The sequence below is a fragment of the Diadema antillarum genome, unplaced genomic scaffold, assembly GCF_040938485.1.
Source record: "Diadema antillarum isolate AM-2024a unplaced genomic scaffold, OU_Dant_1.0 seq00000384_RagTag, whole genome shotgun sequence".
NCBI classification, from domain to species: Eukaryota; Metazoa; Echinodermata; class Echinoidea; order Diadematoida; family Diadematidae; genus Diadema; species Diadema antillarum.
The window spans coordinates 324595-339793 of NW_027271382.1; the positions used below are offsets into that span (position 1 = coordinate 324595).

The 15199-nt window shown below is 38.1% G+C and overlaps 1 protein-coding gene across 1 annotated transcript in view; it reads right to left on the minus strand.

Moving 5' to 3' along the window:
* Positions 1-12945, minus strand: part of LOC139731752 (uncharacterized) — a 116687-nt gene extending 103742 nt beyond the window's left edge. The window contains exon 1 of the mRNA XM_071642634.1: positions 12487-12945. Within this exon, the coding sequence (XP_071498735.1) occupies positions 12487-12556 (70 nt within the window). The 5' untranslated portion in view covers positions 12557-12945. The remainder of the gene's footprint in view (positions 1-12486) is intronic.
* Between the last annotated feature and the right edge of the window lie 2254 nt (positions 12946-15199).

Below are 15199 nucleotides of genomic sequence, written 5' to 3' on the forward strand. Positions count from 1 at the left end.
TAATTCAGAAATAAGAAACTTTAACATTTTAAAACGAGTAATTGATATATAAACATGGGAACCTTGATATTTTCGAATCGTTTCACATATTTCACAAAGTGCATTAGAAAATTCTGATACTCAAGCCTTGTGGCAGCTGAGGGGAATTTATGAGTCAATTTTTTTAGAACTTATTATCTGCACCAATCACACACTCAAGCACATCAAAATAACTGTCCTCTGGCACATTAATGAAATCATTTTTTTTCAGACATGGAGGACAACGCTTGCAGAGAAATACTTTCGTTGTGTATGTAAAAGTAATAAAGCACAAATATGATGTCGAACTTATAACAATAATCATAAATAAAAAAATCGTACTCATAAACAGTTGTTATAATCTTCTTTTTGTTTTTGAAAACTGCCGTGCAATATAACGCATATTCATAGTCATCATTAACATGACTTTATAAAGAGAAATGTAAAGTCACTATCGTTTTAATTCCACGAATAGGAAAGAGCCATGGCAACGGAATGGTGGTCTTGAGTTCAAACTAATTTCGCCAAAGGCATTATCACAAGTCGGAAATATGACTACGACATGACCGAACGGGACAAACCAACACTTTATCATTAAAGTACTCGTGTCTTTCCAGGTCTAATTAGATCTTTTTATTTCAGTTTGATGTGACAATGACAGATAACCCTTGATATGACTCAGTCGGAAAAAATACGTAGGCCTATACGTGCATACAAATCATGCATTGAGTATGTCGAGAGGTGGTTAGATGTTATTATTTTAACATATACTGTAAATAGATCTGAATAATTGCAATCATCAGCAAAGATCGTTTCAACGTCACGGGGCCCTGTATAATGTTTTTTTTTTTTTGTGAATGTGTGTGTATTAATGTATGTATGTGCAATGTGTACATTAATTGTATATATGTGTTTGTCTTCGTCACTCGAATGATATAAGCACATGACTCCCCCTTCAACTCTAACCCTAATCTTATACGCCGTAAGTTTCCACGGCATAGTTAAAATTTCTCGTTGCTTCTACAAAACAGTCTAAATGATGGAATGGTGCTGCTTTGATTTGACACGTATAGGCCTATCATCTTTATATCACTGACATTACCTACTTTTAACTTGTTGAATTCAACATACTGAACAAGACGTCTCGATGTAATAGGAGACTTTCACCTCAGCTATTACGTTCCAGCTGCGCCCGCTGCATGACCGCGAGGAGGCGCAAGGCTGTTTTGCAAAAGATCTGGAGCAAGGTTCTTGTCAAGTATGGCACAAAACACCGTATATCTAATCGAACAAGACGGCAGATGTGTTAGGGATCACTCCTAAAGGTCATCAATTTCCTCCCCTATTTATTGTATGCCGACATGTCACCTTTATGGGAGGGTGAAGAAAAATATTCACGTCGCGGAAGTGGTGCTTGGGAGGTGAAACGTGTCGGCGTGTGGCAAGTAAAAGATGGAGAAACAAGAACAACAAATTAGGAATTTTTGATTCAATCTTTCTATGGCTATTTGAGGGTGTGAAATATGTCACGAGCTTTAGCGGTGTTATGAGCGGACGATTAGATTTATAGTACGGGGACTATAGCCCGGGGACATTTAAGAGGAAAATATGGTCAAAACTGTTAAAACAAAACAAAACAAAACAAAAAGGCTTAAACTTGCTACGTCATTTACATATTTATATCATTATGCTTTAAATGTTTCGGCAAAGCAAATGCTGTAAATAACATTTCAAAGCCCTTTTGGAGAAAATTCGTCACATTTCGTCATATAAATAAATAAATAAATAAATATATATATATATATATATATATATATATATATATAATATACATTATTCAAAGCTATATCTAGATTTATGAATTTATTCATAATCCATATGAAAAAAAGCTTGATGTCGTAATCTTTCCGCATGGGATTTTGTTTGTTAATATTATGATGTGTGAGTGTGTGTGTGTGTTTGAGTCCATGTGTGTTTTTTCTCAATGTTCACTTTTCAGCTATAATAATGAGTTCTGCCACTTCCCTCCTTAGACTCGTATAAAAAAATGATAAAATGGAAGTAATTTACAAATGTGTAGATTGATAGGAGACACATCGTACGCCATATTGTTATCACACATATTCTTGAAAATTCCCCCCATTATGATTGAATCAAAATTTCAACTGTAGAGATTTGATTCCGAATGGGTGATCGGTCTATCTGGATTCTCTCTTCTTCCCCCTTCAAGTTAACAGTATTTCCCTTGGCGCCTCCCCACCCCCTTCTCGCTCTCTCTACATTTTTATCTCACTGTAATCCTAATTCCCTCCATGGTGCTGTCGTCCACTATACATCAGTCTAGCTCTCCTCTAAGTTTTCATTAGACTCTATTTGTTAAAACGGGATACCAAATATTTCTATCTCTGTTTTTTGTTTCATGATTGGTTTGTTTTCATCGAGCGCGAATGTCAGTCCTAATTGTTTAAAAATATACATGTTATTTGTCGCTTGTCATTTCAGAGTTCAAATTGACAACTTGGAGAAAAAGAAAAGAGGGATGGAATGTTATGGTGAGCCTTCATCCACTGAATAAATGCAGGAGATTTCCTGTTTCGTAAGGTTTGATCATGTTGATATCGAGACGTAATGAGCCACATTTCCTTCGGTCCAGTCCAAAGCAAATGTCATTTCTTTCTCAACCCTAATTCTCCTATATTCGACCCGACGCACGGATTAATATAGAAACTTGACTTGTGTGCTGGCAAAACAACTCCGTGGTCGTCTGTCGTCTTAGCGTCATTTTTTCTGTCTTCTTTGTCATCACACCATTATTTTTGTCCTCCTCGGCTTAATAGGCTAATTTCACCGGCATTTTAGGAATGGGACAAGTCTGTGCAGCTTTGAATCGGATGCCCACAATGCGATTGCTACCAGGACTTGTTAAAGGGTACCGAGGCATCCGCTTATAGCTGCCAGGAACGCGCAGCAATTATTGCAAGACTTCTTCTCATGTGGTGATATCCGAGAGAGAAAGAAATCGACAGAGGAGGGCAGCCTATTGGAGCCAACGAAAATTGCGCATTATGTCATCCACGCATGCGCAGATCTGACGTAAACTAATCCGTAAATGTTCTGTAATTCTATATAATTATACATGACGATCTCTCTCTCTCAACTTTATTTTTGCACTCATATGACGAAAATCTAAGCAAGGATATTTCTAAGTGTATTGATCATCTGGTTGACAACGCATTCTCTTAGTAACCAGTACCTATATAGTAAACACTACTTTATATTAAAATCGGACGATTAACAGCTGGAGGGCCTCGCCCCTTCCATTTGGTCATAAGTTTTCTTATTCTTAGCGCGAGATTTGAAATAATGTGGAAGCTGCTTTTTGTTTTTAGCCTACGTATTCTACAAAACTGTTCTATACATTGAAAGCGCTCGTTTCATCATCGACCAGAGCTGCCTATAGTCGTTAGTTGCCAAGTTAAAGGTGTCATTAATAGCGTAGAAATAAGACTATTCGTATCTTACAGACGATGTCACAGGTTACGCAATGTAATGTTTCTATACAGCGATCTTCGCAACTGAGGAATGCTGACGTCACGGCGTTCGTCCGCCCAAGAGGAGCGCGTCCTGGGCAGCGCCGGTCGGCGATCCATGGGCAGAAAGAGGAGGGAGAGCTGAAGCTCATCTCCAGCTGAATGAAAATAGCTCCGATTTCCGAACTATGGCACCATGGGGCAACCGTCTCTGTGCCGACAACAACTCCATGCGATCATCGCATGCCGCCCGCCCAAACACCGCATCCCCCTATCTCCACGGTGATGGCATGAAATGTCGACGTGGGAGCCCTCGTAAATTAAAAAAATATATATATCCTCCTTACCGAGAAGTCATTGCAAACCTCTCGAAGAATAGGATAGTCTGCGAGTTTTCCCCTAAATAGCTACAGTAAGGTGGCAAGGTATGAAACTAAAAGAGTATCTGACAATATACGCTTACTTACAAAAATATAAGCACATTGAGATAGAATCTAGAAATCTCAAGAAAAGCTTCATTTCGCGCTTTAACGTAATCCAGTCACCATGCAAGACAGTGCAGATAATTATCTCCCTATATGATGTGGTTTTCTGTTTAGCTCATTGTCCATGATGTCTGGTCATTTTTGCCCATCACATCAAATCAAAGTCTATCTCCTCCTCTTCATGTACTAATCGATTATCATGTCTGCAGAATAATGTGGATTATTTATTCAATACTTTCGAATTGACGAGTTGGGCGAACATATCTAGCTACTAGTAATCATCGGCTTCATTTTCCAATGGCCCCGTCGCCAGAAACTTCGCGTTTACACGCAACAAGAAAAAACAAAACGCAAGTCCCCTAATTCGTGTTTAAATGCACGTCCGTTGCTGAAAGGACTTGCGTTTGATTTCGTAAGCAAATATGAAATGCAACTTCGCATTGAATAGAGTTGTATTCGATTCGTAGTAGTTAATAAAACCGCCGAAATGGCAGCAAAAAAGGCGCAGTTACAACCAGTGTGCTGATATTTTTCGTATGATACTGGCCTACGAAACAGGACAACTCCTTTGGGCGTAGTGATATATAATTCATCAGAAATTACTAGCTCAGACGACAAACAGACATTTGATACGAGCAAAATTAATTTGACTGCGAATTATAAAGAACATGACGCGAACGTCATTCCATCTGGATCGTCGTCTTACGAAGATAGCATTACATGTGTGTAGATAGCAGTGTTCACTGAGGTACGTGTAATGCTGTATCTGAGTGACGTACACGGCACTTGCAATGACAACCCCCGCGAAATTTAAATCATATTCGTAGTCGCAACCAGCAGGATTTTTTTCCCCCGTTACAGTGTTGTATTGACCATCAAATGTACCAAATGAAAGCATCATAATTCACACGTCAGAAATCATTTTGAATGTAAAATACGAGCTGCGATAAATGCGACCGTAAAAACTCCAGCCAACAAAGTCGCCGCAGTATAGGCCCTATCAAATGATACCAGAAGTTGCGTTTTAAGGTATTGTTTACCATTGAGAGCAGTGATTTAAAAAAAAAGAATGTTTGAGTTATCACAATTAATGCATATAAAAGGTCAGTTGTATCGCAATACATCCTACCATATAAAAATTTCGCAATAAAGCCTCAAATATAACTACTGGCTTTGATCCTGGAGAAGGTCACTTCGATATTTGCAACTTTTTTTTCAACCTGAATCATCAATTTCAGCAAAGTTTTAAGCCTTTGAGGACGAGTCCCGGCAATACTCGGGCAAGTGTCTGTGGGAAATGCGTGTTAAAGCAAAAGCAGTCCGTCCTCAACGTGTAGGCCTAATCATGCTAAAAGACAAGTCTGGTTTTAATCCTTCCGAACATGGGATTTCGTTCTGAACGTGTACTTTCATAGTAATCAAATTCATTTCCGTCATTCACATTTCACAAGTACAGCAATGGGAACACTATGCTGTTATGTCTCGGGATCAGCTAACTATCGAGTAATGTATTTATACATTTCGTTTTGTTTTCCTTATTAAAACGCTTCGATCATGAATATACCACTGCTATATCGAAAGTTCACTTACTGTTAAGATGCAAGCCCATTATTTCCATCAGGGAGGTGGATTGAGGCTATACATGTATCTCCTGCGCTTTATGTTATCGTCAGTTACTTTTTCCCTTTACATCACTTATCAGTATCTTTAGTTTAAAAATCGCATAAGCCTATAACCCCAAACTGATCGTTCGCGGTTGGTGGTGATCGAAAATGACCATGTTATGCGTGATTTAGAATATAAGTCAAAGCATTGACACCAGTTATGTCAGCATGGGCATAGAAGTATTAGCACTTACGCAGAATGAGGAAATTCATAATTCCTGTCTCTAAAAGCCTAAAATAGTGTGCAATAACTTTCCTCTCAGATTAACTGCAATGAAAGTCTTTCCTAAACCAGCTTCAAGTACTGAGGACGACCTGACCCGTCGCTAAATTTTGTGATGTGTGTATAACATGAGCTCCGCTGGAGGAGCGGAACTACGGAATAAAAGGGAGAAAATGAGGTAAATGGAGGAACAATTCAAAGATATGAGCTAAATGCATTGAAAAATGCCTTGATGCATTTCCACCAATCATGGAGCTCCTTGTTTCAAGAGCCTATAAGAGTGAGAAAAAAGAAAATTTATGGTCCCCCAATAAAAGGATACTATAGAGATCTCAATGTGAGGAATGTCGAAATGCCTATGACAGCCGATTGTCGTCAACCTGCATTAAAATTAGAACAAAATGCTCCCTATGGAACGAGAATGATAACTTCATAACCCAAGCTGCAATGTCCTCCTTCTCATGCTTCTGAAACAATTTTTAACACACCAACCTCCGCAAGGATGAAGCAATTCCCACGGTTATGAAATGCGCTATATAAGAATTAGCCATTTTCCTTACTAGTATTTTGACTGGAAAGAGAATTGAAGACCGCTGCGCGCATATGCTCCGTCTCTTGCTGCAGATCGTGCAGTCATCACACTCAACATACAAAGAACCTTGAGTTTCAAAAGTTTTTTTCCAACTAAAGTTTTACGCGCACACCTGCTTCGTTTTGTTTTCAGGTAGGAGATAGTTTTGACGACGGCAGACATGCTGTGACATTCATGTCATCTCATGACATTTATTGTCTCACATACTCTGACCTTGGGACCCCATTACGAGCTTACTTTTTTATGATCATCACTGAGTAGAAGCACTGCTTTCGTCGCAGTCCTTTCTTTTAAAGAGAATATCAACATCGCAGCGCGCCAACAATCGAGAGAGAGAGAGAGAGATGTAAATCAAATTGCTGAAAGCATCATATCGCCCTCGGGAATTTCAAATTGCATTATTCGTTGTCATGGATAGTATACATGTACATTCTTTCCGTCTAATTTGAATTGTTGAGGAAAACAAGTTGATGCTCATAGATCAAACATACAAAACGAACAAGTCACATGGGAATACAGTACATTGGCATGTATCATATTCGTAGATCAAATACAACATAATACTGATTCGTTTAGTTCTGTTTTAAGGGAATTAAACTTCAGCTTCTACATAAAGAGCTTTTTTCATTGCGTGCAAAATTCTATTGAGTAAAAGAACAGCTTCAGGATATACAACACGCACTATTTTTACTTTCATCATAAGTCAAGAATATGCCCGTGCAATGTCAAAAAATGTGGTGTTTTTTTGTGTGTGGTGTTGATTTCATGAAGGCACGAAACTTCCCTATGTGCGTTTTAATAGAGAATATCCTAAGAATAACCTGTACATGTATAGTGTGGACAACTTTGATACGAATACATCATATAATTAGAGTTCGCCCTGTCAATGAAATCATCTGAATGCGACATAAGATTAAGAACCACTAAAACTATGACAGTGCTTTGCTAAGAGCATTATTGCCTCTTTGAGTTTGCTTCACCATTATTTATGGAAAATTCGGAAGGAAAAATTCCCAGAATTTGTGGTTTAAGAACCACTAAAACTATGACAGTGCTTTGTAAAGAGCATTATTGCCTTTTATGGTTTGCTTTGCCCTTTATGAAAGCTCTGAAGGAAGATTCTCTGAATAGAAGAACGTGATTCTGTTTGCTTTGGATAAGATATATTTTCCGTCGGATTAAAGTTTACCCATCGACCCGCAATGAACCTATCCCACAAATTCCGTTTTGCTGATCACTTTTAGACTGTCCAAATTTGACAGCCTGTTTTCACATTGCTGGTTGTGGTGTATATAAAAGTAAAACTGACGCTCCCAGTTTCCTGTGGTTATAGAGTTTACGCTCTTGATCCAACGAAGATATCCTTTATTACACTCCTTTGTCCTTCCTGAAGAAATCCGTTCTACCAGGGAGGTTACCATTTCCCTGGTTCTACCTGTGACGCACGACATATCTGGGCCAGCAATTCCCCATGTTGCCAATTATATGTACTTGAGTCTGATTACGGGTACAACTAGGGTGGGAGAGGGGATGGGCGAGACGACACTAGTAAGAAATGAAAGAGTTAAATGATTACTTAATACCTTGTACCAAGGAAATTACAAAGTAATTTTCTCGGTATTTCGCTAAATTGTCATCGATTGTTGTGTTTTGGGATCGGTTAAGTTTATGGAGGTACTACGTACGTTTACAGAAGCAGCTCACTCATTTGCGTATTCATATCCACTGTACAAGAATTGTTTTGCAGAAATTAGCAAGATTTCAAAATGTCAGAACTTCCTTATTTTTCATCCGAGTTCAGTCACATATTTACCGTTACACTCGTAAGTTTTTACTCTTTTTTTATGAGACTAACTTATATTTGGACGCGAATTCCCCTGGGTCTTTTCGAATCATACAATTTTCTTCATATATCTTACATTCATGTTACCCACTAAGGAACTTCCTTGATGTTACACAATTGGCTGTCATACTATGAATGGTTGAATGGGGGTGGAGTCTGGACAGTGCTTCATAGTAAAGACAGGCTTTCGATAGGGAAAACTTTAGTTGTTATAGAAACAAAGGCGGGATCGGTTTTAGAAAGGAGGTAGTTCTTGGATTTGGACTCAACAACAATTCTAAGTAATGGAATGCTTACGACAGGATGTTTGGGTTTGACTCAACCTGGCCGTAACTTGTGGTTTGATTGTAATGTGACTTTAACTGTAACTGTAACTGTAACAGTTCCAAATCTTTAAACGTTCCGAGATAAAAAAGGCCAATTTCTGAAACTGAAAGAAGAGGGAACTCTGCTGATTTCGCTATTTTTTATTGGGTGATGGAAATCACTTTCATTGCCACTCTCTGTGTTAAAATCACGCAGGATTCGACGTCAAAGGTCATAATAAATCATCATAAATGCATTTGTCAAGCAGTCAAATACACTTTCTCCTGTGAAAATGCTTTAGTACTAATATTATGATCCACAGAATACATTGGAATGCACCTTTCCCTTCACGGAGCAAAGACAGAGCATGTTTCCCTAGACGGAGCATGTTACCTTTAGCTGTCTTTTGTTAATTATATTAAAAGTAACATGAAAACCAGCTGACTTGTGTTGCTTCATATACCCCATTTTTGGTTGTCCCTTGAGTTTTGTGATTTAGAGTCTTATGACTGAAAGTAACGTTCTTTTTCATATTGGTGGTGCATCAATGATAGGATTCCCACCGCAATTGTTTCATCTAGTACTCGATTTCTTTTGTTTATCCCTGGTATATATAGAAATGGATTTCGGTAAAAGGAAGAAGACGAAAAGAAAACAAAACTCTTTCAAATAAACTGTGGGAAAGGCTTTGGGAAAGAGATAAAAAAATTAATCGACAGATACCCCATCTGATCATACCAATACCCTCCCCCTCCCTCACACACACACACACGTTCGCATTTAAAGGGATGGTAAAGTTTCGGTTAAAATGCGGCTTCAGGTTTCCAACTTTTTTGATGATGAATTGTTGTTGTTTTTTAGATAATGAGAAATCTCTTATGAAATATGAAACATCATATAATTCTACGAGGAATTCAAAGTTTATTTGATGAAAATTGGTTTTGGAATGGCCGAGATATCCAAAACAAAGCGATCCTAATAAAAGCTAGGTGGGACCCACCTTTTATCACACTCTCAAAACATCCGAGTCAAAAGTGACGCGGAACTGGGTCCGTTGGGGTCACACACCGTTCTGGGTCAAAAATGACTTGGAATTTGGTCTTGAAGACCCCGAATGGGGTCACCCTGACCCAATTCATGACTCTGAATGGGTCATATCTGACTTTCCTTGTCATTTCTGACCCAGAACCGTGTGTGACCCCAACGGTCCCAGTTCCGGGTCAGTTCTGACTCGGATGTTTTAAGAGTGCAGGATCACTTTGTTATACTTTGTTTTTGCACGTCTCAGCCATTTCAAAACCGATTTTCATCAAACAAACTTTGAAATCCTCTTAGAATATTGTATGCTCTTTAACATTGGATAAAGTGGTTCCTAAAGTGTCTCGCAAAGCTGAATCATCATCTCAAATAATACTGTACCATCCCTTTAACCCCCCCCCCTCTTCTATTTGTTTCTCCCTTGACTCTTCTGGATTCTGTCCCTGACCAAGCTCCCTTGCCCTGACTAAGGGATTTGTGCGTCAGGCAAAAGTGGTAAAACAATCGAAGATTTCCATCTCCATCTTCTCAGGACCACTGTAAAAAAAAAAAAACCCTCCAAAACAAAGATATCTTACCATTGTTGTACATTGCAGTAATGTCTTTAGCCAGGATAGGGTTAACAATTGTTAGATTGTAATGGTCCCAATGGGATCAATGCACGACCGCTGACCGAATTATATAAAGAGTCGATGTCAAGGTTTAGGAGGCCTTGACACGTGCACGTTGTACGAGTTGTAACGACACTCCCACGTTCAAGTTTAAATAAGGAAACAATATTACCTCCTCGCGAGTGAATTTGAAGATGTAAGAAGTTTCTCCCAGCTTCTATCACTCTTCTTGACCGACAATGAACGTGAATTGTGCCAAGGTAATTGATGACCTCACCAGCCATCTTATACCATATAGGCCTATTTTATTGATGTTCAAACCCATTAATTCAATACAAGTATTCATTAAAAGGTTGGTACTCGAAAAAAGTGAGAGCTCTCCGACCTATTCTACTACACCATGGCTTAATTCAAAGATGGAAACAATTTGATACCAAGAGTTATGGGAAGTAGGAATAGCCCATGGGTTGTGCGATGGGGTATTTCGCAAAAAAAAAACGCGTTGGATCCTTTCTTACAGAATACAGTCGAACAGAATCAAATCTCTTTCGATGAGTTCTTTCTTCAGCATTGGCTTGTTTATGTGGTACCATTAATCACAAAGCGGTCCTGATATTAAAGGTGGGTCTAACCTTCTATATAGGACGTCTCTTTTTTTCTTGGATATCTCAGCCATTTCTAAACCAATTTTCATCAAATAAACTTTGGATTTCTCTTAGAATTGTATGCTCTTCTATATTCAAAAGAGGTTCCTCATTATCTCACACCTGTAAAACCTGAAGCCTCATCCAAACCAAAACTATAGATCCCTACACACGAGATGGGCCTAATTAATACTGCCTTCCACCATTACATTGCTGAATGTCCCAAACAAAATTTTTCAGTGTCACTCGAATCTCTCGATCGCTCGTCATCGATTCTTTTCTCTATCGCTACATCTTTCGCCCTCTACCTGTCTTCTTCTTCTTCTTCTTCTTCTTCTTCTTCTTCTTCTTCTTCTGTAGAAGTGCATCCTTCATAGTTGAAGATGAGAGCACTGCTTGCTCTTTATGTACAATATTATTTTTAGATCGTTATGGATGTTTTACGTATTCCTGTCTGTGTGAGGGCCTATTATGTGTGTGTATACACGCAAAAGAGATATGTAAGACCTATTATGTCAATTTATTTATAATGAATTTTTACAATCACATTCGAGGAAAAAATCTGGAAACACAGATTAGAGAGAGTGAATTGAAAAAAAAAAAAAGGTTACGTTCCTTCTGTAAAATACGTTCAGTTCCTTTTGACGTCACAATAGGACGTCTGCAGTTTTCTGTGTTATTCCGCCATAGCACCCTGTCAATCGGAAACGGTAAACGGAAAGCTATTTCCCTTCCAAAGAATAACATTAGTGCCCCGACCACCAGCAGTTGCCTGGTTATGTTGTACCAGTCGGTCTTTTGGGAGGTGGAGGTGGTTCACAAAATAGGACCATTAAAGACCATCGACAACCATTACAACTGGACCATAGCATCCTATCCATGTCAAAGAAAGAAAAAAGATTCCGGAGAGACTGGCTGGAAATCTTTGTTTTTGCTTTATACAGACGAACGTATGCAATTCTAAGTTTATATAGGCTCACAGGTGGGAGGAATGCTGTTTTGTGTGCTCATTCCGCGGACGTCAGCTGTGAGATTATGTTCTGTGATGTTTTTGTTATCTTACTAAAGTGTATTTATTTTGACGATTTTGTTCCTAATCATTCTAATATATCTATATGCATCACGACATCATGAGTCGTTTCATATCTATCATATTCATATTGCACGGCAAGCTTTCTTCTCATTCTCCATTTATTTTAGAAATAGGAATGAGACCAATTGTTATGTACTCTTAAGAGTAACATGCATACGTGCGTGGTATACAATATCTTTAATCAATATGATAATCAATTCACTTTAGCCAATTATGAACAGACATTGATCCGGGCATCAAATACACTTTGGTCATAGTGTCCATACTTCAGAAACAGCTAGTTCCTAAACATAGTTCCTAAACGCCTATCACCATAGTCCATTATACTGATGACAATGCCCGCACATAGATTAAAGAAAAATTATGCGCAATTATCATCTAACTGCATTGTGTTGTAGTCGATGTAGTAATATGATAAACGATAAAGAACGAACATTACCTTGCTGTGGAGTGACGAAAACGACTAAACATGTCAAGACGACCAGATGAAGCACTATACTGTCGGCCATCTTTGTAGTTTTATCCCTTGACGACGAAAAAGAAGAAAACTGGTGACGATACACCAATTAATTGTGATGTGCTGCGATCCTTATTCTGTCTCCGGGTCGCAGCTACCGAGAAACAAAGATGAATCTTCGTCTCTCGCTCTCCAGTCTTCTGACGCTCTCACTGGACGCTCTGCTCGTGAATGCGACAGACGCGCGAAGAACACGACACCAGTGATTTCAGTCTTTTTATAGCCGATTGTCCAACCGGCGGAAGTAGCGTGTGATGAAGTCGGTACCAGGGCGCGATTACGCTGCCTAGACGTGCTTCAGCCAACTTGTAATATTCCGAGAAAGATGCCATCAGCTCGATCGTAGAGTTGAACAACCCATCAGTCTTATTCGAGAGATGCAATGTTTGTATGAATGCAGTGATCACCTCTATTTCGAACGTAAAATAAAATAAAAGTTTTTTTTTGTTTTTTTAGATAGATCATTTTGTTTGAAAAGCATTTTCACGACAGTTGATTACACACTTGCTATGTATGTGCAGAGTGCAAGTTATTAGGTGTTGATGCGTCTACTGATAACAGTGACTGGTCATGAGAATGTGAAAACAACAACATCTGTAATGTAATTACGTAATGATAATGATAGTCCTCACAATAGTCATGATAATGCTGCCTATTTCTATAGTCCGACGTTTGGTTGTCTATCATCCAAGAATAACATGCTCCCACAAAGAAACGTTGGGTTGCTGTTATGAGGTTTTATTCCTGTACGATTTTTCCAGGTAGAAATAACCATTGCAATACAAAGTAGGATAATTATATCCTGTAATCAAGGAGGGGAAAAAGCAATACTGGAGACCACCATAAAACAAAGGTTAAATTACGGATGCTGTCAAAATAATGAATACAAATAAAAACATTATACATGCACACATACACACTCACATATATACATATTATGCATGTATGTATCATATATATATATATATATATATATATATATATATATATAACGAAGAATCAAGAAATAACCTGGTAATGAATTATTTTGCCAATAAAGAATGAGATTATGCATGAGTCTGTATATGAGTGCGCCCTCTTCATGTCCAATTTGTGTTTTGGTACCGTCATTCCCCGTCGAGACTCCTGAAGAAGGTAGAGGCCACCGAAAATTTAAAGGGCTTTTTACACTTGTAAATTTTTGCTTAGTCCCGTACCAACGGTGGGGCTGGGGGGGGGGGGAGGGCCTTTGCCCCACCGTTGGTACGGGACTATCCTTAGCCCACTTTCTGTTTACACTCGTTTTTGCCAAAGTGGGATAGCCCCACCGATAATCCCGTACTATCTGGCCCTGCAAAATAGCAGGGTTAGCACTGCAATTGCGGTGCCAAGCAAGTGAGTGTAAACAGAACGAAAAAAATAATCCTGGGCTAGGCGACGGAGACGAAGTCCGACCCTCACTGACCAATCAGAAACGAGGTAATCAAGTGCTGCCGGTGCGTGCGTGTACGTGTACAGTACACAGCGTAATCATGAATATTCATGTGGTTTGGAAAGTACCGGACTAAGAAATACGAGTGTAAAAAGGTCAATTTTCTCCTTAGCCCCGGACAAGAGCTTAGTACGGGACTAATCGGCGAGTGTAAAAAGCTGAAAAAATTGGTACGGGACTAACGATAGTCCTGGGTCAGAGAAAGTCCGGGGTTAAGAAACACAAGTGTAAAAAGGGCTTTAGTACAATAAACTCATTCTTTATTGGCAAAATGATGCATTACTAGTTTATTTCTTGATTCTTCGTTATAGTGCAGCCAATACGTGAATTCGCAACATGTTCGGACCTAGACGATATATATATACAGTTGTGTATATATATATATATACTTCGCACCATAAACTGTTATTACCATATCAAACATATTTTCCAAAATAGAAAATAACAATATTAACTAAAATAAAAGAGAAGGAAGGCCTACGTATGTTATGAAGGAATATTATGTTAATTAGGATACAAATTTCGAATACAAATAAAAACATTATACATGCACACATACACACCCACATATATACATATTATATATGTATGTAATATATATATATATATATATATATATATATATATCACCATAAGCTGTTATTACCATATTAAACATATTTTCCAAAATAGAAAATAACAATATTAACTAAAATAAAAGAGAAGGAATGCCTACGTACGTTATGAAGGAATATTATGTTAATTAGGATACAAATTTCGAATACAAATAAAAACATTGTACATGCACACATACACACCCACATATATGCATGTAATATATAGTATATATATATATATATATATATATATATATATATATATACATATCACCATAAGCTGTTATTACAATATTGAACATATTTTCCCAATGGAAAATAACATTATTAACTAACATAACAGAGAAGGTAGGCCTACGTACGTTATGAAGGAATATTATGTTAATTAGAATAAAAATTTCGGAATATTGAATATTCCACTCCACTTGGTTGTCATGGCAGCCCAAGATGCTTATTAATCAAAGTGATTAGACGTCGCGATTTCTGCATTTTTACTATTTGATCTTTCCTAATTGCGTTTAAGTAGCTTTGCACAAACATATCATACTTTAGTACCTTGTGATTTGCT